Below are 26,041 nucleotides of genomic sequence, written 5' to 3'. Positions count from 1 at the left end.
TCCAACAAGCCCAAACTTCCCATTTTTGATATCAGCCTTATTTGTGGCAGAGAGCCATCATGCTCTGCTATCTGTGAATAATTCTGAATATGTTGTCAAACTAGTAAAATGTTCAGAGTGGACCACATCTTCAATAATTTCCATGTTTATAATCTCTCAGGTAAAGCTATACTTTAATGCATCAAAATAAATTCATTTTTTCCCCAATCAATTAAGACCTGCTGCTTATTTCTAATACTCTAAAACATTCATGTTTGGAGTCTATCCTTTTTAGAACTTATATTACAGTATTGGTTCTCTCATGAATTTTATCTTCTTCTTTGGATCTTGAGGTGCGGTGTTATTCTAGATGCAGCATTGCTCACAATGGACTTTGTTCCCAAACTAGCATAATTTCTATTTCATTTCCTATATATGCTTTTGGATAATATCAAGAAGAATCTTTTCAAAATGCAATAAGCCCTGTCATTGCAGCACATACACACACCACTCACAGAGGACTTGTGTGGGTCCATTTAGTGTAGGAATACCTGAGGCTGGGTAATTTATAAAGACAAAAAGGGGACTTCCAGCAGTAGCTCCCTGGTGCGTCCAATAGTCTGGGGGATGCCCTCCCAAAGTAAACAAGAAATTACTGCATTTTGTATTTCTCACCACAAAGAAGTATGCATAAAAGATGATAGGTTTCTTTGAGTTCTAGAGGAAGCATATTCCATACCTGGGACTACAGGTGTGCACCATGCCTGGCTAATTTTTCTATTTCTTGTAGAGATGGGGTCTTGCTCTTGCTCAGGCTGGTCTCTAACTCCTGGCATCAAGTGACCTCCTGCTTTGGCCTCCCAGAGTGCTAGGGTTACAGGTGTGAGCTACTGCGCCTGGCCTGTTTGTTGGTAATTCTACTAATGCTTTTTCAAATACTAATTCATCTATGAATGGTTATGTCAAAGAAAAATACAAGGTTGTATATGCTTAGAGAAAATAAGGAAGTGATTAATCACATCTATACTTGTAAATTTTGCTTCGGTTTTTTTTTTTTAAGCCTCTGACTTTCAGAAGTAAACTAGAGATATATAAGTAACAGAACATCCACATTAAAAAGGTTATTCACAAGAACGGCTAAAAAGAACAGGGCCACAGTCAAGTCGGTAGCTCTTTAATAGAATGAGCAGGACTCCATTATAACAGCTCTTTATTATCTGGATTCAAATACACGGCAGACCAGTCATGTTCCCTGAAATTTAACAATCACATTTCAAATCCTGTTAGTGCTATCCCTCAACACTCTAATTCCAAAAGGCTTCCTTCAAATTCCCTTTACAAAGCCTTGCGCAAAGAAGAGTTTAAGCACCAGTAAGAAAGACTGTTGCTAGCAGTTTTATTTCATCATCATCATCATCATCGTCGTCACCAACAAACATGCAGTTTCTTCCTCCGATGTGCATGGCACTGTAAAATGGGTGCTACACTCTGCCTTGTGGTACAAAGTTTATAAATACAATATACCAATACAAAGTTGAAGCCATTAAAAAGAGCTTAGTAACAACTACTAGGAGATAATTAAATCTAGAGTGTTGAAGGAATCTACGAAGAGATTTAGAAACAAGACATAAACCAAACGTGGTAAATGTTTTACTAGGGAAGGGCTGAGAGGGGAACTTTTTACGTGCTAATGAAGGGCTTTCAAAGGTGTTCAAAGTTTACTTTCTTTCTGCTATTATTTTTAAATACTGCAAAGCATTGTGAGCTGCATCACTTTGTGCATTGCCGCAGGAGATACCCGAGCCATGGCAGACTGTGATGGGACTGGTTGATAGTTCAGCAAGACATTGATACTGTCCGTTGGCACTCAGTTCTTCTGTAATGACACATTCAAACACGATGATTAATACCAAGTGTGTATAAAGCAGATCCTTTGTAAAAACAATACAGTTTTTATTATTGTCTTTCTCTTTAGGCATCCATGGTTATACTACTCCACTAACTTATCATCTTTGTCATGTTTGTTTGGACAAAAAACCCAAAACAACTGCCCTGCTATAGCAGTTCTCAAACATATTGTGCTTCATAATCACCTGTTGGAACTTTAAAGAAATATAGACGTCTAGGCTTCACTCTAGCCTACTCAATCAGAAATGTAGGATTGGGGATAGCTGATTTCTACATTTTAAAAAAAGCTCCCAAGGCAATTCTAAGGTAGGTAGTTGAACAGAGTTTGCAAATGACTGAACTACATCTACTTTTTTAAAAGAGAAAGAACCATTTGCTGGGAGAATTGTATTTTCCACTGGGAAGTCATTTTCAGGAGGCATGTGAACCAGGAAACAACGTGGTTTGGGGTAAAACCTCCCTTGTACCTTCATGTTCTTTTTTTCAAAAAATTATTTTTTATTGATACATAGTAATTGAACATATTATGGGATTGTACGTTCATATTCTTAGATAAGTCTGTGCAGAGTCTAGTCCTCTACATAATATTATCAATAAATTATGGTGTTTTTAAAAACAATACCTAATCCAGGAAACAAATGTTCTCAAATGATGAATCACTCTTACTAAAGATGGTTGAAATTAGGCAAAGAGAAGTAGAAACAAGTGGGGTATGATTAAAGTGGTCACGATTAAATGTCATTTTAGCTAGCTGATTTAGTGGAAAATATCCAGATATAATGGGATTATTCAATGAGTGAAGAGGCTTTCTAGTTCTAGCATTTAGGTTTTTTTAAAAAATTGAGGTAAAATTCACTTATCATAAAATTAATCATTTTAAAATGAACAATTCAGTGGCATTTAGTGTTCAAAATATTGTGTAACTGCCACCTCTATCTGGTCCCCAAACATTTTCATCACCCCAAGAGGAAAGCCATGGCCATTAAGCAGTTACTCCCCATTCTCTCCTCTCCCAGCCCCTGGCAGCCACCAATCTGTACTCTGTATCTATGGATTAAACTATTCTGAATGTTTCACATAAATGGAATCTCATAATATGCAACTGTTCATGTCTGGCTTCTTTTATTTAGCATGTTTCTGAGGGTTATCCACTTGTAGCATATATCAGAAATTCATTCCTTTTTGTGGCTGAATAATATTCAATTGTATGGATATTCCACAATTTGTTTAATCACTTATTTGTTGATGGACATTTGGGCTGTTTTCACTTTTTGGCTTTTGTGAATAGTGCTGCTATGAACATGTGTGTACAGGTATTTGTTTGAATATCAGTTTTCAATTCTTTTGGGTATGTATCTAGAAGTAGAGTTGTTAGGTCATATGGTAACTCATTTGAGGAACTGAAAAACTTTTTCCATGCTGGCTGAACCATTTTACCTTCCCACTGGCAATGTATAAAGTTCCAATTTCTCTACATCCTCACTGACACTTGCTATTTTCCCAGTTTCTTGGTTACAGCCACTGTGGTGGGTAGGAAGTGGTGCCTCATTGTTTTTGGTTTTGATTTGCACTTCCCTATTGACTAATGATGGTGAGCATCTTTTCATGTGCTTTTTGGTCATTTGCATACCTTCTTTGGAGAATATCTAGGTTCTTTTGAAGGTTGCTGAATAGAAGTTAGCCAAATTAACAGACTGTGGTTTTTAGACTGCTTTCTATATCTGCAAGAACTATGTACTTTTTAAAATTGGTAAAAAATGTTTCAAAAGCATTAATTCATAATCTAAAAATTCATCTCAGGTTACCTTTTCCCCCCTAGATTCTGTATCTTCCATAGTCCTATTCATGATATGGCCCATTCATCTCTGTATTCCAAACCCTCAACAAACGGCAGACACTAATAAATACTTATTGGAAGAATGGTCTCTCATTGGCCACCTTTTCTGAACATCTGTCTGCACTAACTTTCTAGGTTCTACATCTTCTTAGTTTATTAAGATATTGCACTTGACCCATCCTTCAATCCCAATGTAGCAGAGACTATTAGGAGTTTTTACAGCCCCTAAATACCCTACTTTCCCAGTTCTAGTAGCTCTGACAGGTTAGGAACCCATATGTCACTGAGGGTAGAAGAGGGATATCAAATTCCTCACGCATTATGCTGATGTTAATTCAAGACACCAAACACAAATACACACACACACACACACACGCACACAATTAACTAGCTTTATAAATTGAATTAAAAGAAAATCCACACTGACTTGCTTTCCCATCTGTCCATATTTGTCTATCTAAATGATTAAGGGGTAGATCAGGGTGGCTGGGATGAGATAAAGCTATAAATTCACTTGTCTCCATTTACTTCCCAGAATCAGCATACAGTGACAAAGTAGAGAGAAGTCTGGCCCTCACAAACTTAGTACTTGTGCTAGAAATGTGGGTGCCTCTTCATTTGCCAGGCAGCCCATCAAAGCTAGTTTAACAACCAGGGCATCTGCTGGGACTTTTCCCCTAACCTTGATCTACCACTCACTAGCTATGTGATCTTGGGCAAGTTTCTCAAACTTTCTGTACCTGACTTGCTTCACTAATAAATAAGGATAATAGAACTTACTTCATAGTCAGTTTGAGGACTCAGTAAGTAGATACATGCAACCTCCTTAGGACAGTACCTAGCACACAGTAAAACTCTACAAATCTTATCTATTGTTTTTATCATTAAAACTGTATAGATGTAAGCTATTATTACTATTCACAAGAATGGAACATATCAATTACACATATTACTGTCCTGCTAATTATATATGGTTAGAATCCCTGATCAATGAAAGAAATTATAATAGAAATGTTTGTGTCTCAAACACATTTTAAAAAGAACATTTCTTGGGATAATCCAAAGGAAAAAAAAAATCATACCTATATCCAAATATGTTATATTAAAACCTTGTTCCTTGGCAATTTCACTAAGCAGCTGGATGTAATCTGTATTTGGAATACTAAGGAGACTTCTTTTCAGTAAGTTGATCTTTTCACCAGGAGAATTCCTCAAGGAATGCCAAGTACATCCTAAAGAATGTCCTACTACATTTGTCTGAAAAACAGAGATGAAGATTTAGACTCTTAATTAGGACTGGGCTCCAACACCAGTACCAGTATAATTAAAAGTACTTATTAAGCACTCACATTTAATACTTTATAAAGCATGTTTAAATGGATACCATTTGGTTAACTTTCCAATTTAAACAAGACAACATGAACAAGTACACACATTTAACAAATACCATGATATTTTTAAAAGAGAAGCACTTGCAATAATATATTGAAAGTATTGAAAAATACAATTTGGCATAGTACAAAAGCTTCTCAGTAAGATTTTCTGATGGTCACATTGAGAAGTAGAAGATATTTCAGAGCACAATAAGCAAATCTACAAATAATTAAATCTGGCTAATACAGCAATTTACAAATTAAAATATTAAAAATAATTTTCATATTTTTATTGTTTTTTTGTATTAAATACCAATCACTACAACTGACAGCTATTACTATAAGGCAGAAAACAAAAAAACTGCTAAAAAGGTGGAATGAGCAAGTTGGGTTTGAAACGAACAAATCATTCAAGTGAATGGCAGGATGTCAAAAAGTTCTTATCATCAGACCTCTATCCCAGAACCCAAATGAGTTGTTTTTTTTCCTTTTTCTCTTTCCTTTATTCTCCTTTATATCCTTCCTTTTTCATCAGTGTTCTTAGAATGCTTTCTATTTCCATGTTGGTTTATGGTTCTCAAATTGTTTTCACATGCCATTAATAAAAACAACTGCTTGCTGAAGTAAGTAGGGCAACTATCCTTACTTTTATTTTATTAATGAGCCTGACAGAGGTGAAGAGATTTTCAAAAGATTATAGGGATGGCCACGATAGAGAATTAAGTAATTTATGAAATTTACTAAATAAAAATTTACATTCCTTGATTGGCACTTTAAAAATATTGTTTTTTAAAAAAATCATATTTCCTCCACATGGTAAAAAAAAAATAGACACCATAAGAACAAATACATGATGAAGAGTACAGTCTCCCTGAAGACCTCTGCTTTACTCCTCAGAGGTATTCACTGTTAAACAATTCTTTGGTATCTTTCCATAAATGTTGTATACATATGCAAGTACACACACACTAATGTTTTAAGGCAAAAGTGACAGCTTATTCTTTTACATCTTGTTCATTTTTCCCATGTCAGCACACATATATGCACTACATTTACCTTATCAGTCTCTGACTATGGGTTTTAAGTTGTTTCTGGCTTCCTGCTTTTACTAACAATGCTGCAATAAACACTTTTCACTTGGATGAGTTTCTCTATAGAATTAATTTCCAGAAGTGGAACTGGTGAGTCAAAACACGTATACTTTTAATTTTGATAAATACTTCCAAAGTGATTTTGGAACCAATTTATACTCCCATCAACTACCTTGGAGGGGGCTTGTTTTCTCACCCCTCACCAATACCAGGTGCCAAACTATAGTATCTAAAAGGTGAAAATATCTGATCTTGCGTGAATAAAGTTGAACATTAAAAAAATTTTTTTCTTTAATCATTTGCATTTCTTCTACTGGACTGTCTTTTTCGTTGATGTTTAAGAGCTTTATATGTAGTACCGAAAACAGTCCCTTAACAGTTATGTGTTGAAAATGATTTCTTCCCACTTTGTTTTTAGTCTTTTGATTTTATTTACAGATTTTTTTTTTTTTTTGCTGTGCAGTAGGTTTTATGTTGACAAATTTATGAGTCTTTTACTTTAAGCTTCTAGGTTTTAAGTTATGCTTAAAACGCTTTTCCATGCAAGATTTTTAAATAGGAAAATTGTTTTCTAATACAGTTTTATTTCTTATGTTCAAATCTTTGATCCATCTAAAATTTATTTTGGTGTAAAGAATAAGGTAGCAACCTAAATATATGTCATACACATACAAACACACAATATATATATACATTCCTCCCAAATGTAGCTGTCAGTTATTTCTACGTTATTACTGAATAATCTATCCTCTCACCCACTGATATGAAATCTCACTATTGCCATATAGTATGTTCCTTTATAAGGGTTAACATCTACTCCTGGATTCTTTATACTATCCTTTGTCTATTTTTGTACAAGTAACCTGTTTAACAACTGTAGTTTTACAGTCTGTTTTATTCTCTGGTAGGGTAGCGCCCACTCAATCCCCTACTCTTCCTTTTCAGTTTTCTTGGCTATTCTTGAGCATTTATTTTTCCAAACTTTAGTAAAGTTGTATCAAGGCCCAAAATGAACTCTGGTAGATTTTGAATGAGACTATGTTACCTTTTTATAAATTTACAATATTGAGTATCCCTATTGAAAATAAAGAGAGTGCTTCACATTTATTCAATTTCTGTTACAACCCTCAGTAGAGTTTTTAAGTTTTCCTCAGATGAAACCTACACATTTCTTCTTATTTTCAGAAATACTGTCCCCTTTCCTGCTGTTAACTAATTAATTAGTTAGAGACAGGATTTCACCCTGCTGCCCAGGCTGGAGTACAGCAGCACATTCATAGCTCACTGCAACCTTGAACTTCTGGGCTCAAGTGATCCTCCCACCTTGGCCTCCCAAAGTGTTGAGATTATAGGTGTGAGCCACCACGCCCGCCCTCTTTTCTATGATACCATTTAAAATGGGATTTTCTATATTCTAGCTTTCACTATTTGTAAATAAGAAAACTACTGACTTTGTTCTAGTTACTCTTCCAGGATAGATTGTCTATTTTTCTACAAAATGATCAATATTATACCGCTTCATAAGTACTGTTAATCAAAGTGATATATACATACAGTAAAAAAATCAAATAATACAGAAGTATAAAAGGAACAACCCACATGCCTTGCCCTCTCCCGACATTTACTCCCCTCTTCCCAGAAACAATAATTTTTAACTTTCTATTTTTAATTATTCTGGTTGTTCCCATTATAACTCTAAATAATATGAGAAAGGTATTGACTTTGTATATTAATTTCATGGATCAGTTACCTTGATTAACTCTCTTATTGTTACTAGCAGTTTTTCTCTAGGATTTTACAGGGATACAATCATATCATTTGCAGTTAATAATCACTTTTACCTCTTTTCTTATTTCTAAGTTCTTATTGTTTTCTGTTGTCTAATTATTAAATATATTGGTGGGTACTTCTAAAACAAGGTTAAATAAAAATGGTGTTAGTGGGCATCTGTCTCTTATTTCTGATATTAATGAGAATGAGTACCCTATGTAAAAATGTAACCATGATTTTGATTTCTGAAAGTTTTTATCAGCAATGACTGCTGAGTTCTATCAAATATCTTTTTGGCATCCGCTGAGAGGATTATGTGTTTCTTGTCCTTTCACCCACTAATGTGGTTAATTATAGTAACCAATTTGCTACCCTTGAAAGGTCCTTGCATTTGTGAAATAAACCCTACTTGCCATGGTATATTATTCTTTTAATGTTCTACTGAATATTTTACAAAGACGTTTCACCATAAAGGACATGGATCCATAATTTTTTCTGCTGGGATTTGCTATTGTCAGGTTTTGGTGTTTATGATATGTTGGTTTTGGAGAATAAATTTAGAAGCTTCCCTTATGCTATATGTATTGCCTGAAAGAGTTTAAATAGTATGGGAAATTATTTCTTCCACAAAGATTTAACCAATTTCTCCTGTAAACCTATCTGTGCTTTGTGATTTTTGTGTTATCTTTGATCCAAATAAAAAGAAGCAAATGCAATGTTTTACATTTTTCTATTAAAAAAGCAAAACCAAAATTATGTTACTTATTTATATATAGTCATTGATCTTTTTCCTACAGAATGAGTGCTATGTTACCGTAAGCTCAGTGAGGACATTGCTATAGTTGTACCTTCTCATTTCCCACCTAATAGACTACTCTCAGATAACGTACTGCATGACATACCTATCTATGAATATCAAACCTCAAGTTATATTTCATGTGCAGCCCAATCTCTCAAGCTCTGTATGTTTGCCCAGCTGCCTCCTCAATATAGCCACTTAGATATTCCACAAACACTTCAAAATCAATACATTTAGCCCATTATCTGCTCACCTCAAATCCTACTCATCTTCTGTGTTCCCCATATTTTTGAAGGGTACTACTATCTACTTAGTTGCCAAGCTAAAGATATTTATTTCCTCCCTTTTCTTTACTCCCCACATCCAATCAATTACCATGCCCCTTCACTTCGGCTTTCTAAATAATTTTTAAGTCTACCCACTTCTCTTCATTTCCACTGCTGTAGTTACTTTAGTTTAGGCCACCATCATTTCTCACCTATTTTCTATAACAGCACTGCAGCAGCTCTCTCAGATCCTAGTTTCATTCACTTACCACAATGCAGCCAAATGATCTCCTTTCTAATGTACATATTACATCCTGTCCTTCCCAGATTAAAATTCTTTAATGACTCTGTACTACCCTCAGGATAAAGTTTATTTTTTATTTTATTTTATTTTATTTTTTTTTGAGACAGAGTCTCGCTTTGTCGCCCGGGCTAGAGTGAGTGCCGTGGCATCAGCCTAGCTCACAGCAACCTCAAACTCCTGGGCTCAAGCAATCCTACTGCCTCAGCCTCCCAAGAAGCTGGGACTACAGGCATGCGCCACTATGCCCGGCTAATTTTTTCTATATAGATTTTTAGCTGTCCAAATCATTTCTTTCTATTTTTGGTAGAGACACGGTCTCACTCTTGCTCAGGCTGGTCTCGAACTCCTGACCTCGAGCGATCCACCCGCCTCAGCCTCCCAGAGTGCTAGGATTATAGGCGTGAGCCACCGCGCCTGGCCTCAGGCTAAAGTTTAATCTCCCTAATACAGGAGTCCCTTTAGGATTTAATGCCTGTTTATCTTTCTGGCCTTATTGTTTGAGACTCCCTCCCTCCTTCCAAAACTATGCTCAAAACATACCAGTTTACTTAGGGCTCCTAGATTGTACATAGTGTTTCACTCTTGGGCTTTTCCACATGCTTTCTCCCTCTGGAATCCTTTCCCCCTCATTCTCATCGCACAGGTCTCAGCTTAGACATTATCTTCTCCTGGGGGCCTTCTCCAAAGCCCAGTCTCCACTGGATGCCTTCTCCTATGCTCCTACATCATCCTCTGTAAGGACCAGCCTGCAGAGTTCTTCCCTCCGTGTCAGTAGGCTCTAAACTCCTTAGGGGCAGAGACTGCGCTTATTCACTGTATCCCAGTACCTGGAACAGAGCCTGGCATAAAGTATGAGCTTACTAAACGTTTGCTGAGTGAATAAATGAATGAACAAAGAGATGGGAATGCACTGTCACTTTGAAGGCAAAAAAATGGCACTACTGGCCTATCATCTTTAGATCTTACCCTATTATTCTGAATTTGTGTCTCCCAAGCCCTCTTACCTGGTCACCCCTGTGACCCTGGCTCACATTTAGGAAGCACTTAAAAGTGGGGTGGTATATAACTGAACAATGAAGATACTTTTAAAAATTGAAACTCAAGTATCTATACAACAAGAAATCAAGGAAAGTTTCCTCCAGCAAGAGATGCTTAATCACATTAACATTATAGCTGTCTGAATATTACTCACTAAAGAAATGTGGTTCTCTGGAGAAATATTACTAAATTTGGCAAGAAATTTCTCAGCAGCATTTCTCTTGGCTTGTTTTTTTGATGCCCCCTTTCCTAAATAAAGAGAAAGAAATGATAGATTTAGAAAAGAAATTAGTGTCCATAGAGGGTGATCAAATGTATAAAGTATTGAGTTTAATCAGAGAACCTCGTCTTTTTTATATACTATTTTCTTACTGACCTGATATCTTTGTTGTACTTCATACATTTTTGAAGGCATTTCTATTAACAGTTTTTCTTTAATAGACAAACTTTTTTATTCTTTTTTTTTTAATTTCAGAATATTAGGAGGGTATAAACGTTTAAGTTACATTATTTGCTTTTGTGCAGTTTGAGCCAAAGTTGTAAGTGCGCCCATCACCACAATACTGTGCATTGTACCCATTAGGTGTGTATTTACCTGTCCCCCCCACACCTGCTTGGTTTCTGTTGAGTTTTACTGTCATATGTGCACATGGGTGTTGATCAATTAGTTCCAATTTAATAGTGAGTACATGTGGTATTTCCACTCTTGTGATACTTTGCTTAGAAAAATAGTGTTCAGTTCCATCCAAGTTGTTACAAAATGTACTAGTTCACCATCTTTTTTATGTCTGAATAGAACTCCATAGTATACATATACCACATTTTATTAATCCACTCATGTATTGATGGGCACTTGGGTTGATTCTACATCTCTGTGATTGTGAATTGTGCTGCTATGAACATTCGAGCGCATGTGTCTTTTTGATAAAATGACTTTTTTTCCTTTGGGTAAATACCCAATAGTGGGATTGATGGATCAAATGGTAGGTCTACTTTTAGTTCTCTGAGGTATCCTCCATGCTATTTTCTGTAGAGGTTGTACTAGTTTGCAGTCCCACTAACAGTGTGTAAGTGTTCCCTTCTCTCCACATTCACGCCAGGATCTGTTGTTTTGGGACTTTTTGATAAAAGCCATTCTCACTGGAGTTAGGTGATACCTCATTGTGGTTTTGATTTGCATTTCCCTAATGATTATAGACTGAGCATTTTTTCATATGTTTCTTGGTCATTAGTCTGTCTTCTTTTGTGAAGCTTCTGTTCATGTGTTTTGCCCACTTTTTCATGGGGTTGTTTGATTTTTTTCTTGCTGATTTGTTTGAGTTCTTTATAGATTCTGGTTACCAGCCCTTTATTGAATGTATAGCATGCAAATATTTTTTCCCATTCTGTGGGTTATCTATTCATTGTCATATTCTATTCAAGATTGTTTTTTTGGCTGTACAGAAGCTTTTTAATTTAATTAAGTTCCACTTATTAATTAATTTTGTTGTTGGTGTGATTGCCTTTGGGGTCTTCTTCACAAATTCTTTGCCTAGGCTGATATCTAGAAGAGTTTTTCCAACATTTTCTTCTAGAATTCTTATAGTTTTATGTCTTAGGTTTAAGTCTATTATCGATCATGAATTAATTTTTGTGAGTGGTGAGAGGTACAGATCCTGTTTCAGTCTTCTACATGTGGCTATCCAATTTTCCCAGCACCATTTATTGAATAACGATTCTTTTTCCTCAGTGTATGTTTTTGTCTGCTTTGTCGAAGATCAGATGGCAATATGAGGATGGTTTTATATCTGTTCTGATCCATAGGTTTATGTCTCTATTTTTGTGCCAGGCTGTTTTAGTTGCTATAGCCTTATAGAACAGCCTGAAGTCTGGCAAAGTGATGCCTCCTGATTTGTTCTTACTGCTTAAGGCTGCTTTGGCTATTAGGATTGGCTTTGGATGTTTGGATACCTTTGATTTCCTTCTCTTGTCTGATTGCTCTGGCTAGGATTTCCAGCACTATGTTGAATAGAAGTGGTGATAGTGAGCAACCTTGTCTGGTTCCAGTTCTAAGCAAGAATGCTTTCAATTTTTGCCTGTTCAGTATGATGTTGGCTGTGGCCTGTTTTTCTTTAACAGTTGTATTTCTCTACGTCTAGCTTTACAGAACTATTTGGTTTAATTCTAACCAATTATTCAGATTTATCAAAATACATCTGAATTATAATCTCTATCTCTCAGTGCCTATTTCCTGGTTACAGTTTTCTATAAACTGACAACTATGTGAAATTTCTTTCTTTAATATGAAAAAGCAAGGCAAAGGAGATCCTGGAATTGAAAGGCACCATAATATCTACTCCATGCTTTTGTTTTGTATACTTAAAAACTGAGGCCCAGGGAGATTAAGTAATTCACTTAACCTTACAAATCAGGACTGCATCCAGAATGGAAGCTCAGGTTCCAGTTTTGGGCCCAGCACTTTCTTTACTGCCCATATTAGCTCTCAAGGGCAAACACAGTTGCCTATTACTTGAAACTAATATCTAGCTAAGGTAAAATCCCACTTGAAGCCACTTCAAAAATTATAAAAACATACCAGAGAAGTTAACAGAGGAATTCTCACTAGTACTTTCTGTGACAGCTTTTTCTCATAGTTTATGTCCTTTATAACACAGAAGTGGCTATCATAAAAAAGGTAATTTCTACTTTTATCTTTATCTCACTGCAATTTTTTACTATCTAGTCTCTTATTAATCATCTCATTTTCAAATGTAATCTTCTGCTAGTCCTTTTATTTTCTAGAATAGCTGTTGAAACTCCAAGAGATTTACTATTGCTTTTTCTTCAAAATGACTTTTTTAAGTCACTAATACATCAATGAAGATTGTTTAAAGTACACAGCCAATAATTTGTCTTTTCACTAACAGTCTATAATTTTTTTAAAATATCAAGTTAATAAATATAAGTAATCTTAAGCTAAATATTTATACTTAAGTTCTACCTTAGGAAGTTAGAGACAATAGAACAGGAGCGTATCAGTTTTTTCCCCTACAGAAATATTTGAAAAGATATTATAACAAAAATTTCTATGGTCATTCATCATCTGAAAATATTTCAAATGTCTTTAATTGTAAGAAATAAGTACCAGTTTCCATAAATGACTCTAGCCTGCAAATTGTGGTATATTCTCTCTTATGAGCAGGTCCTCCCTCCTGGGAAAGGGTATATTCAGGAAGTCTCCAGCCATGATGAATAGCCAATTCCTAAAAAAATGAGATGAGGCTTTAACAGTAATTTTAACTATGCAATGGTACAATCATATAAGTGATATTCTTTCTTGATCTTGATCCCATTTCCATTTATATGTTTGAGAAAAATAATGATATCTTGTAATGGAAAAACGAGGGAAGACCCTGTATTTCTCAAAGATATTCCACCATTTTATATTTTTATACCATAATACCAAAACTAAAGCAATTTTGTGCTATGAATGGTGTTCTTCCATTAAGCCACAGTTAGCTAATATAAGAGTTCAACTAGAAAGACATACTACCACCCTCTTTGGGAACACCAGGAGACAGCTACAGGTCTCATTGCCCAAAGCCTCTCCCGTCCTAGCTATAGACTTCCAGACCCACAGCTGGCTAACACTGCATTCAGTCAAGAGCAGAATGAGGAGCAGAAAGAGCAAACAAACAGATGGATGCGGTCAGGGACATAAGGTGAAGATAACTATAGAAAAACTAATAGAGCAGGAAAAAGAGCCCAAAGGACTAGCTGGATAACAGGGAGGAGAACGTCCCAACAGAGCACATGGATAATGTGCAGAACGATATTCTGCATGCAGAAATTCAAACATGACTATATGTATTTTTTGGTAAGCGGACTACTTTCCTTTTCTTGAATTAGGTTACCTGATTTGGGCTCTTTACAAAGTCTTCTGTCTCAGCAGAAGTATAAAGAGGTTTGTCACAAGAATGGCAAGAAACATTCTTAAAGTACAAAACACTCTACCCATGTGCACTGAGGTCCAGTTGATCTCAAAAGAGAATTCCACAAATAAAGGCAGATACTGTACATGGAAGAAAATCCAAAATGTAAATAACTAGGAAAATAATTTCAAGTTAGCTCTGTAATAGCTAATGATCATAGTAAGTTGGGAAACAAAATATTTCATGATCTTATCTTTAAAATATTAATTCCTTGTTTTAGCACCTGTCATAGTATCAATTTATTGTATCTTTTATCAGTAGACAGATGTTAAGTATGGAAACATTGTACAACTTACCTGTAATGAACCAATAGGATTAAGCTGGTTCTTTGGTTGCTTGGAAGGATCCGGCATTAAGGGATCAGGAACTGCAAAGCTAAACATTTTTTTAAAGTGTTATAAAACAAAATAATTTAATCCAAATTACTAAATAAATGATAAGCATTTTCTATTTAACTCTCTATGCCTTCGCTCTTGCCATTCCTTGTACATGGAATGCTCTTCTCTCCAACTCTTCCATGGGAATCTGATCTATCCATCATCCAAGTTATATCTCAAAAGCCATTTCCTCTAAGAAGCCTATCCTTTTACCCCAGTGAATCATAATCTCTCCCTCCTTTGAACCACTGTAACATTTGGTTTGATCCTTTCTTAAGGAAATTGTTTTACCATAAATTATACACTCTTACAAATACATGTTATTTGTCCACCCCTCACCTCACCTCTCCTGTTTGGACTGTAAGCTCTTTAACGGTAGGGCCCATGTATTACTTACCTAAAAAAGCTTTGTGGTGTTTTGTACATAATGAGCGCTTAATAAAAATATATTTAAAGAATACTGTTTTTATAACTACACAAAAAATGGAAGACTAACAGCCAGAAAATTTAGCCTGGCTGGCAATGTGGATAATACGGGTCATAAATGTTGTTTTTTCATGCAGAGATCTATGGAAGAGAAATCTGTTTGATCTATTATCTGCTCAATGCTAGGGTAATCCTCTAAGATTTATATGTATCCTGCATAAAATAGATGGCCTGTATGGATCTGGTTTCAGTATGTGAGGACTGTGATTAGGGAAAAAGAGAACAGTCTCTTCTAGGTAGTTTGAAATTACTAGGTACTTGGGAGACCAGTGCCTAACACTAAATAAGCTGCATTCCAAGGTTACTACCACCTAGGCAACTGGAGAGTCATTTCTTCCATGACAAATGAGATTTAACTATTGCTACTTCCTCAAGTTTCTTTTCCAACTGCCAGAATTTCAAGCTTTACATAGGCTGAGGAGATATGAGTATTCACTTACAATGCTGCATGCCGAAGCTACACAAATAATTGTGATGGAGAAGTGAGAAAGTCTCTGTATTAAATCAGGCCACTTTAGGCCTCATTACAGCTTAGTAATTCCCATCTTATCTGTCAAGAAGCACAAATATATGGTAAAGTTTGTTAGCCTTGTTTGCTGACAAAGTGAAGTGCCCATGTGCAGAGAAAGGACACTCCGTACGCTCATTTCTACAAATGTACTCAACACTTTGGGTTGATCTTTGGGTTGCACAGAAACACCATAGCCAACACCACTGGAGAGGGAAACTCAACACCTGTCATGCCATTTGGCATGTCTTGAAAGCTGGCATAAATCAATTATAACACATGACGTAAAGAATCAAGTATTTCTTGTGAAATCCAAAGCTTGTCTTGGGCAAGTGCTTACCTACAGGGTTGTCATGTCAATGGTTAGTTCTAAGTTACCCAAAAGGTTGAGATGACTTCAAAAAAAAAAGAAGAACCTAAATATACCCCTAATCCAAAAGTCCTGCTATAGCTAGGGAACAAAAAATCCATCCCAAATTCCCGTGGGCCTCTGCTGTCAGCTATGAGCAGATTATACCGGGTTGTACTTCAAACATATTTCAGTGCAAGTAAGAGAAGAATGTGAAGGCATGCCACGCTCCACAGTGTGCCCTGTGGAAACCAAAGGACACCACTTTATCGTACATGAGATGCTCTAGGACCAACCTTCTTTCCAAAAACACCTAAAGTGGTAAAAAACTTTAATTTGGAAAGATATGTCAAGAATTAATGTCCCTATCCACACCTGGGAATACTCCTTAAACGAAAAAAAAAAAAAAAACAGAAAAATCAATATCCCTAGCCATAGGATAGGTCATTAAAAAAAAAAAAAAAATCCCATTTGACATTCTCTATTTGGTATATGCTTCTTTCTTCCACATTAGAATTCCTAAAAGAGTACTTTCAGATGACCTTTTTTTTTTTTTTTTTTTTTTTTGAGACAGGGTCTCCACTCTGTCACCCAGGCTAGAGTGCCATGGCGTCAGCCTAGCTCACAGCAACCTCAAACTCCTGGGCTCAAGCAATCCTCCTGCCTCAGCCTCCCGAGTAGCTGGGAATACAGGTGCATGCCCCACCACGCCTGGCTAATTTTTTCTATATACTTTTAGTTGTCCAGATAATTTCTTTCTATTTTTTTTTTTTTTGGTAGAGACAGGGTCTCACTCTTGCTCAGGCTGGTCTTGAACTCCTGAGCTCTAAGTACCCGCCTGCCTTGGCCTCCCAGAATGCTAGGATTCCAGGTGTGAGCCACTGCGCCTGGCCTCAGCTGATCTTTTTCCATCTCACACCTTGTTTTCTTCATTGCAGAAATAATCAGAGTCTCAATACAGAATATGAATATTAATATTTGCCAGAAATGCTCTGATTTTCTACTGTTGCACCCTCTCTAGGGAAAAAGAAAAGTAGAGCCTAGTTCATTCATAAGAGCCTTCATTTAATAGCTAGTTGCTGAATCTGATTGGATAAAGTTGTCTTTAATGGATGACAGGTTTTCACAAGGAAACAGAATTTTAGAGCTAAGATACCAACAACTGTTCACTTTGTTGCTTTTGTGAGCATGTTCAAATTTTCAGTCTTACCTCAGCCATGATATTTTTGAGCTGCAGAATACAAAGAAATTTAGCTCACCAAATACTTGCATTGGCTTTCAAAATGTTTATGGCAGCCTCTGCAGCTCTATGTTTCGCCAGCTTCTTACTTGTACCTTCACCTGAATTAAGGTTTAAAAAAAGAAGTCTTATCTACTGTGGAAAAGGGGTGGCTTGAATAGATGTTTTCATAATACAAAACAAAGTCACTACAGGTTTTACATACACACACTAGGTAATAAAACCATACACTATACGCAGTTATACACTGTAAGAAAATATTCACCATGTGAAGTTAATACATTAAAAAACAATTTAAGAAGTTCTATGTATTTAATTCTATGCATACCTGTATAAAGGTCCTTATTATTTTTACATTATATACGTTTGCAATATAAAATGATAATAAAGTAGACCATGTCACACCTTCTGAAGAAATGTAACTTAGTACTTTACTCTTCCCTTATTCCTGAGAGAAGGGAAATTCTACTACAGCAAGAAGTTTCTTTTAAAGAGCCACTTATAGCAGAACTGTTTGATAGCAAAATAATTTTGACAGCCTGTTTTAAACTATGCTGTATCAAACTCCTCTGCTAGACTAAGCAGTCATGACTACATGCTGGGCACAGTGGGGAAGGGTTAATAAATGGGATAAGGCTTCTTATGTGTCTTCTATACAACCTGTATCTCTTGCATGGGTAGGTAAGGGGGAACTGGGGACAAAACTGGTATCTAAACTTCAGTAAGCAATCACACTTCGTAAATGATAAACTCAATCTTTTTTCTTTTGAATTCAAACCCTCATGGAATCAGTTTCAACTATGACTCTCAAGTGTCAGAAAACACATAAACCACTCATTTATCTACTAACAGAGGTATTAGGGATATAGCATAGAACTAAACAGAGTTCCTGTGCTCAAGAGCTGATGGCCTAGTGTGGGATTTCATCTGTTAATAGGCATCTGAAATACAGAGTGAAAATGTTACAACAGGCTTATGTGCAGTTGGTAGGGGAGCACACAAAAGCAGTAGCTCCCCTGCTCTTCGTAAGGATTCAGAAAAGTTTCATGAAGGAAGAGATAACTCAATGAAGACCTGAATGATAAGTAAAAGTGAGTAAACTGAAGAGAGATGGGGGATTAGAAAGAGCTTTACAGGCAGAGAGAAAGAACACCTGGGAAGGCTCAAAGGCAACACAGAGTACTGTGTTCTCGAGAGCTCCAAGTAGCTGGGAATGGCTAAGGTTTAAGAACGTGAGATAAGGACTTTGAAGATAAAAGTCTAGAGAGCTGGCCAGTAGGGGAAAAGGTCAAAGAAGGGTACTGTGAATCCCAAATGTTAAATGTGCACAGGAATTGCCTGGGAATTGTTAAAACACATACATCTGAGATGGGCCTCCTATTTTGCATTCCCATCAAGTGCCCAGGTGATATCAGCGCTGCTGTAGATGACACTTTAAGAAACAAGGTTGTAAGTCATGTTAAGAAATTTGTATTTATTCAGAGGGTGATGGGGACACTACTGAATGGATTTTAAGAAGAGGAAGACAAATCTGAGAGCTAGAAACAACACTCTGGTTGTCATGTGGTAAAAGGACATGACAAAACTCTAAAATGAAAGAGCAGCTGTCAGATTGCAGGTATAATCCAAATGAGAGATGACAGTAGCCTGGACAGTAGCAATAAGAAGAAAGAAGCTGACAGATTCAACCAATATTTAGGAGACAGGGTTTAATGACAGACTGGACAAGAGGGAGGGGGACAGGAAAAGAGTCAAGAAGACAGGGAGCTGGGCCAGAGTGGGCACGGAGGCTGCTGGGCCTGGGCGTGTGAACCACGGCTCCACAGGACCTTCAGGCTACTGCCCCAGGAAGCATGACCCAGTGGCCTCCCTGTGTGGCCTAGGAGCACCACGTCATGGGGAGATCCCCTCGGTGACCTCAAGTATGCGGCTGGCGCTTCCCTGGCTGTCTTCCTCCTGAGAAAGTCCTGTTGTCGGTTGTGGCATAATCTGAGGCTGGGAAGTGCTGAAGCTGCTGAAAGATGGCAGAAGTAGTGGTGGTAGTAGCCAAATTTGATTATGTGGCCCAATAAGAACAAGAGCTGGACATTAAGACGAATGAGAGATTATGGCTTCTGGATGATTCTAAATCCTGGTGGCAAGTTTGAAATTCCATGAATAAAACAGTTCATGCCTTCTAACTATGTGGAAAGGAAAAACAGTGCTCGGAAAGCATCTATTGTGAAAAACCTAAAGGATACCTTAGAGACAAGGTCTTGCTGTATTGCACAGGCTGGACTTGAACTCTTGGCCTCAAGCAATCCCCCGAAGTAGACAGACTATAGATGTGTGCCACCACACCTGGCTTAGTTTTCATTTCTTATTCAACATTATTGTTATTTTTGACTAGAATGATTTAATTATCAGCAATAGAAGATAAATATTTAATGTTTTTAACAATTGTAAAACAGCAAAAAGTATAGTACAATTCAAACATATAAAGTAATGGAATATCAGTTTCTGGACTACAAATATTTCCAGTGTTCTAAATGTAATTTAACAGATGTAGTCACAGTGATGTTTAACTGCAGAGATAACTTTTTTCAGATTTTAAGATTTTTGCAATTAATACCATTAGGTTTTTATTTTATATTATTTTTGAGACAGGGGCTTGCTCTGTTGCCCAGGCTGGAATGCAGTGGTGCAATCATAGCTCATTGCAACCTCCAACTCCTGGGCTCAAGCGATCCTCCTGCCTCAGCCTCCCAAGTAGCTAGGGCTACAGGTGCATCATGCCTGGAAAATTTTTTTATTTTTTGTAGAAACGAGGTCTCGCTACATTGCCCTGGCTAGTCTCAAACTTCTGGCCTCAAGCAATCCTCCTGCCTTGGTCTCCCAAAGTGCTGGGATCCCAGGTATGAGCCACTGTGCCTGGTCCTATTTTTAGTTTTTAAATGGAAGATACATCAGAGATTTCCCTTGAATAGCTGAAGAGACCAGAGTTAGAACAGGAATACTTCTGGTTTTATCAATACTGGACATATTTAAATCATGTCGAATAGAGGTACTGGGGAAAATTAAGGTAGTTTCTATTAAAGTATGACTCATAGTGATGATGCATAGAGAGGACTACGGATACCTTAGCTAGACTTTTTTGTTCCTTTTTAAAAGGTTACTGGTATCCTGGTGTTAGGTAGATAGTTAGGATCTCTGGCTCTTCTTAGGACAAGAGTTCCCTGTTTTGGTGATGTTTCAAGCAGTTGCTCCACCTGGGAAGAAGGATAAGGGTGGGTACGCCATTTTGGCACTGCCCCACCCTTAAATCCTATCCTGAGCAACTAACTGCTACACCTGGAGAAGAAAGGCATGCTTTATCAATCTAGGAATTCCCCAGCCCAGGCATAAGATTTAGAAAGTGACCTAAAGTAACCTAAGAGTAATTAATATGCTATTAGCTTGAAACTGCATTGCTGTTCACCCCCCCAGGTGGGCTTTCTTAGAGGGAGCTCATACACGCAGATGGAATTTTGAGGACACTTATTGATAATTTGATAACATCCTACACCTGCCAAGAGCCCTCCTCCAGACTGGGGTGATAAAAGGAAACAATCGGAGAAGTCAGGAAGTAGTGAGTGGGTTAGCCAGTGAATGAGCTGGTCTCCTCCTCTCCACTCGTGGAGACAGACCCGTTTTATCCTCCAGTAAACAGCTGCTCTTCTGAAACTGTTCCCTGCCTGAGCTTACTCTGTCATATTGGACTTGCTGGTGGCTTTTCCAAGAAAGGATTCAGAGGACACTTAAGAACCGAGGGCAGACTCCCATCCTGACATCTTTGGTGTCAAAACCGGTATTGTGACATTGGGGCTACAGAAAATGTGGCAGGAATTAACAAATGATAGTTAAAATAATATCATAGAGCAAAGAGGAAAAATACCTCAGTTTTAGGTGTTGTATATAAATCTAAAAACTCAATTAAACATAATTTTTATTATTAATACTCCTGGGAAAACTTCCATGCTATTTTCTGTTATTGAGGCAAAATTGTATCAAAGTTTTATTTTCATTTAAGTCTTAGGAAATCTGTTAACTTTATTACAATATTATAGTTATTGCTACCTATATTCCAGGGTGCTTGGAAACATTTTCTTAAGTTAGTGATCTGTGGTTAGCCTGTATAATGATGTAAATCCAGCATTTGCATCAGACAGCCTTTTCCCTTTTCTCAGAATTTCTGTACCTTTTTGGTAACTTAAATGTCCCATGGAATAAATGGATTTGTTTCACAATGATTTTGCCGGTGGAGACATTGTTTGAAAGAAGGAAAAGGATAAAACAGGAAAGGATGAATGTGTATATATTTTTAACTATTAAAAAATATACATGCCTTAAAGCTTCTTCCCAAATAAGTCTGAATAATAAGGTCACATTTTGGCCATCCTGATTTACTCGTTTTACAGGTTCTGTTATAGTTTAGGGGAAAAAATTTTTTGGAAAGGGAGAAGCCTCAAAAAAAGTTTCCATTGCCTGGGTGTGGGCCAGGTCACATGGATTGGGTGTGGGACGTTTCAGTGTTGCAGAACAGACCAGGAAGCTCACTGACAATTATCCTAAGCTGTGTGATCAAACTGACAAAAGAGAACATAATTTTTATTGAAAATGGCTTGGTTAGGGTGGGCGCTCACGCCTGTAATCCTAGCACTTTGGGACGCCGAGGTGGGTAGATCATTTGAGCACAGGAGTTTGAGACCAGCCTGAGCAAGAGCGAGACCCCATCTCTACTAAAAAATTGGAAAGAAATTATACGGACAACTAAAAATATACATAGAAAAGATTATCCTGCCAACATGCCAAGTAGGAAAAAATGAAAAATTTTATACAACGAAAAAATTAGCTGGGCATGGTGGCACATGCCTGTAGTCCCAGCTACTCGGGAGGCTGAGGCAGTAGGATTGCTTGAGCCCAGGAGTTTGAGGTTGCTGTGAGCTAGGCTGATGCCATGGCACTGTAGCCTGGGCAACACAGTGAGACTCTGTCTCAAAAAAAAAAAAAAGAAAAGAAAAGAAAATGGATTGGTTAAACATCTTTAAAGATTTTTTTCAGTAAGTTAATCTGTTTATTAAACCCATTGTTTCCTTATAGTGTTTGAATTAGATTTTTCAGTTTTGTGAATTTAAAGGAAAACTCCATGGAGCGAACTTAGTGGCTTTATATAAGCTGGCACATTATGTTGTTTATGTAATATAAGCTAAATGATTGGTGATATATCAAATAATAGTAGTTTTGACTTTGTAAGTAAAATAATTTTAAAATGTTTTAGTGCAAATGTTTATATAACAAATAGGTAAAGGATATAAATGGTTTGAGTTTGATGCAGTTCTAATTCAGTAGCTTACACTTAGCACAGACATTTGAAGTAAGTTAAATTATAAACATTAAAAACATTCGGAAATAAAGGATTACGTGAACAAAAAATTTAAAAATTTAAAAAAAGAGTTAAGAAGACAACCCAAATTTCTACTGACCAACTGGGTGATTGTGGTGCCTTTACAGAGAAAGGGAATGGAGGGGGAAAGTGTTTGAGGGAAAAGATGGATTTGGTTTGGGACTATGAAAAACTAACGTGCCTTTGCATCACCCAAGCAAAGATGCCCCAGCAAGCACAGGCCGATCCACTGTTCTGTAACTGGCCCTGGGCTGGAAGACAGACACTTCAGAATTATTAGCCTTTAGATAGTATCTGAAGCCAAAGACTACACACAAGCTTGCATGGGAAGACAGGGTAGTGTGAAAAAACAGGGCAGAGGCAATGGTTGCCATAGGCTGTTAATTCCTGGTCTATACATTGGTGGGGCGGGAAGGCTGCTTTTTCTTGAATTCTTCCTGAATATTTAAAAGTAGACTAAAGTAGTAAGGCAATGTTGACACTATGGTTTACATGAGGACCCTTCCAGCCAGCACCTACAATCCACCTGCCTCACATAAACAAAAAGGCTTCAAACTTGTCTTAAGGTGGCTTCAATGAAAATAAAGGACTCCAGATTTCCAGTGACACAAACAAATGATACCTTCAGATTACCAGATGGTGGAACTTCAGCCTTCCTACTAAATTTCTTTCTTAGCAGTCTTCCAAGTTAAATTTAGCATTCAATATTTTTAATGTTTGCAATTAAATAAATACATAAGAAAAACAATGTCTACATTTACAGATGAGCAACTGTAGTTATCTATTGATCAAGCTTATGGCCATGAGTCTGAACTCTGAAACTTCATTGCTGTGACCTTAGGCATGTTACTTATTATCTCTCTGAACCTATTTAAGTACAAAAAGGGGATACTATCTTATACAAAATATCTCTTCAGTTTCAGAAACTAGAAGCTGCTATGCAATATAGTATATGGGAATCTTCTGCCCTTCCTCATTTTGCTTTGATACACAATCACGTCTTGTACAACGGATCTAAATTGCCAAATGAGTCCGTACAGAAAGGGGAGAAAGTCAGACAATTCTGGGGTTGTGTCTCTTGGCATCTGCTATAATCTATGAAACTTGACAGTACCTACTGACACAGCTACCACTGCTCTGAGAAACTTTCCTGCTTCTAATTCTTAGAAGAACCCTAAGAGGATCCTAGGGTAGGAAAGACTTGCAGAATGCCTGGATAACTTTTTAGTTCCTGAGCTTCCTTGGTATCTGGGGAAGAGAAATTAGGGAGAGAATCAGATGAAGTTGGAAAGTCCTAATGACCTGAGATGAGAGATCTCAGTTTCAGAGTCTGTTCCTCATAGCTGTCTCTGGCAAAAAGAGCACTTTTCCGAACTGAAAAACAACACCAAGTCTTGAATGCCAACCCGCATGGTCATCGGGGTTAACTGTGCATACAGACCTGTGCACGTTATGTCACCAACGGTTACTCTGAAGGTGAAAGTAGGCACATGTATTTGCACATCGGATCTTTCACATTCATAAACCGGGATGTTCTTGGTCTTCATGCCGTATTCGTGTAATACCTGAATCGGTGTTTTCCCTGGCTTAGCTGTTATCATCTTCCCCAAACTGCAAAAACCAGAAAAGGTGTGCTTTGCATGCTAAATCAGAGAGGAAAGCAGAAGCATACAGAGGCCAGTTTTGACCGCCACCAGTAGTGACGGGAAAGGCGCCGCAGCTCCCTGGCGGCAGGGCCAGAGCTGGCAAGGCCGGGCCGCACCTGTCCCCCGGCCCCGCTGCGGCGATCGCCCCACAGGGGCAAGCAGGGTGAGGGAGGTCTTTAGACAGAGAACTTGAATGCGGGGAGGAGGATTCTCAGGGGAACAGCGAGGGCACCAGCGCTATATCCCCTCGGGACCAAGCCCACGAGCCTTTTTCCCAGCGCAGCGACCGCGCGCCACCCCCGATGCCCCGCGCGCCGCCCGGGCCACTAGAGGGGCGGGGCCCGGCCGCGACCCCAGCCCAGGCCGCCGAGGGCGGGGCCGAGCGCCCGCAGCTTTACCCAGAATGCCGCTGGAGAGCCGGCTTCCCCGCCCCCGCCTCCGCTGCCCACCACTCACGGGCCTGCGGCCCCGACGCTGACCTGAAGGTCCCGCTGTCCTCGCGCTCCAGCGGCGGGGCCTCGGCGCGATGCCTGCTTTGGGACATGGCGAGAAGGGACGGCTCGGCGGCAGAAGGAAGAGCGGCGCGGAGCGACGTACTCGATTCTCGGGTCGGCTAGTCCCCGAGAGCAACGCTCCTGCGCCGCCGCCTCCGATTCCCCTTCTCGTCCCAGCCTGCGTCCCTCTCGCAAAGGGGGCGGGCGGGGCGGGGGCGGTGCCTCGGTGCCGTAGCGCCGGCCACGCCCCCTCGCGGCCCCCGCTCTGGGCCGGGTCCTTGCCCAGCCCCGCCCCTCCCGCTCCAGGCCCCGCCCCCTCCTCCAGCCCGGGCTCTTCCAGTCTCCCGCCCATGCTCCGGCCTGCGGCTGCCACGGCGTCCGAGCGTCCCGGCACGCCGGCGCTTGCCAGCGTGCAGTATCCCGGCCTGAAGGCCGCCGTTGTTTGTCCTTAGGAGGCTCGGGAGAAGCGGCCGTTTCTTGCCCCGAGAGAAGGCTTCTCCCGGGTGCGCCTAGGGTCTGGGAGGCCCGAAGCTCAGCCTTTTGGTGGGGATGGAGGAATGGGCTGGCACTTTAAGAAAAAGATTTCAAAATTCCGAATGCAGAATTGTCGGGTGGCCTCCCCGGGCCTGGCTCGAAAGCTGGGGAGCGCCGGTATATCCAGGGGCTGCGGCTGGCACTCCGGGTCCCCGAGCCCTGCTTTTAGGAGCACGCGGGGACGTCCAGAGACCCCTCCTCTCTCGGGCTCCTTTGTCTTCCAGGCTTTCGTCACGAGATGAACGCTGCGCCAGCGGATCCCAGCAGGGCACGTTAGATGTAAACGAAGGGTTTTCTGTGGACCAGAGTCCAGTCAAACGCAGTTTCTGTAGACCTGTGTTGTCGGTTGTAATGGCATTTGCCTGGGATGCACCACCTTTGGTGGGGGTCAGACTGCGCATTAGATGTCCTGTCGCCTCTTTGTGGGTTTGCTGGCCCCTTGCAGAATGCCTCCCTGTGTTTACTCGGTGTTCTGGAAGATTGCTTTGCACAATGCTACTCGCATGAAAGGACGTTATTAAAAGTAATTTATTTTTTGTTTGCGTGGCAGCCCTGGATACTTGAAAGCAAGTGAAAGATGTTCAGAATGTAATCAAATTAATTTTTTTAATTTAAGGCTTGAATTAAGCCCATTCTAGCTTCCTCTCCC

The 26,041-nt window shown here is 38.8% G+C and overlaps 1 protein-coding gene across 2 annotated transcripts; it reads right to left on the bottom strand.

Moving 5' to 3' along the window:
- Positions 1–1,137: 1,137 nt before the first annotated feature.
- On the bottom strand, positions 1,138–25,119 carry PRKRA (protein activator of interferon induced protein kinase EIF2AK2). 2 transcript variants are annotated; one of them, XM_045559336.1, is made up of 8 exons: positions 24,844–25,119; positions 24,160–24,329; positions 17,316–17,397; positions 14,633–14,711; positions 13,490–13,607; positions 10,520–10,614; positions 4,807–4,981; positions 1,138–1,855 (listed from the first exon to the last, which is right to left on the bottom strand). In XM_045559336.1, the coding sequence occupies exons 1-8, from the start codon at positions 24,906–24,908 to the stop codon at positions 1,698–1,700; spliced, it is 942 nt and encodes a 313-aa protein (XP_045415292.1). In that variant the 5' UTR covers positions 24,909–25,119; the 3' UTR covers positions 1,138–1,697. The 2 variants fall into 2 exon arrangements, with proteins under 2 accessions (XP_045415292.1, XP_045415293.1); XM_045559337.1 differs by lacking the exons at positions 17,316–17,397; positions 24,160–24,329; positions 24,844–25,119 and adding an exon at positions 15,640–16,460.
- Between the last annotated feature and the right edge of the window lie 922 nt (positions 25,120–26,041).

Source organism: Lemur catta, chromosome 8 (genome assembly GCF_020740605.2).
Source record: "Lemur catta isolate mLemCat1 chromosome 8, mLemCat1.pri, whole genome shotgun sequence".
Classification (NCBI taxonomy): domain Eukaryota; kingdom Metazoa; phylum Chordata; class Mammalia; order Primates; family Lemuridae; genus Lemur; species Lemur catta.
The sequence above is the reverse complement of the archived record's forward strand: the minus strand, read 5'-3'. Positions and strand labels throughout refer to the sequence as shown.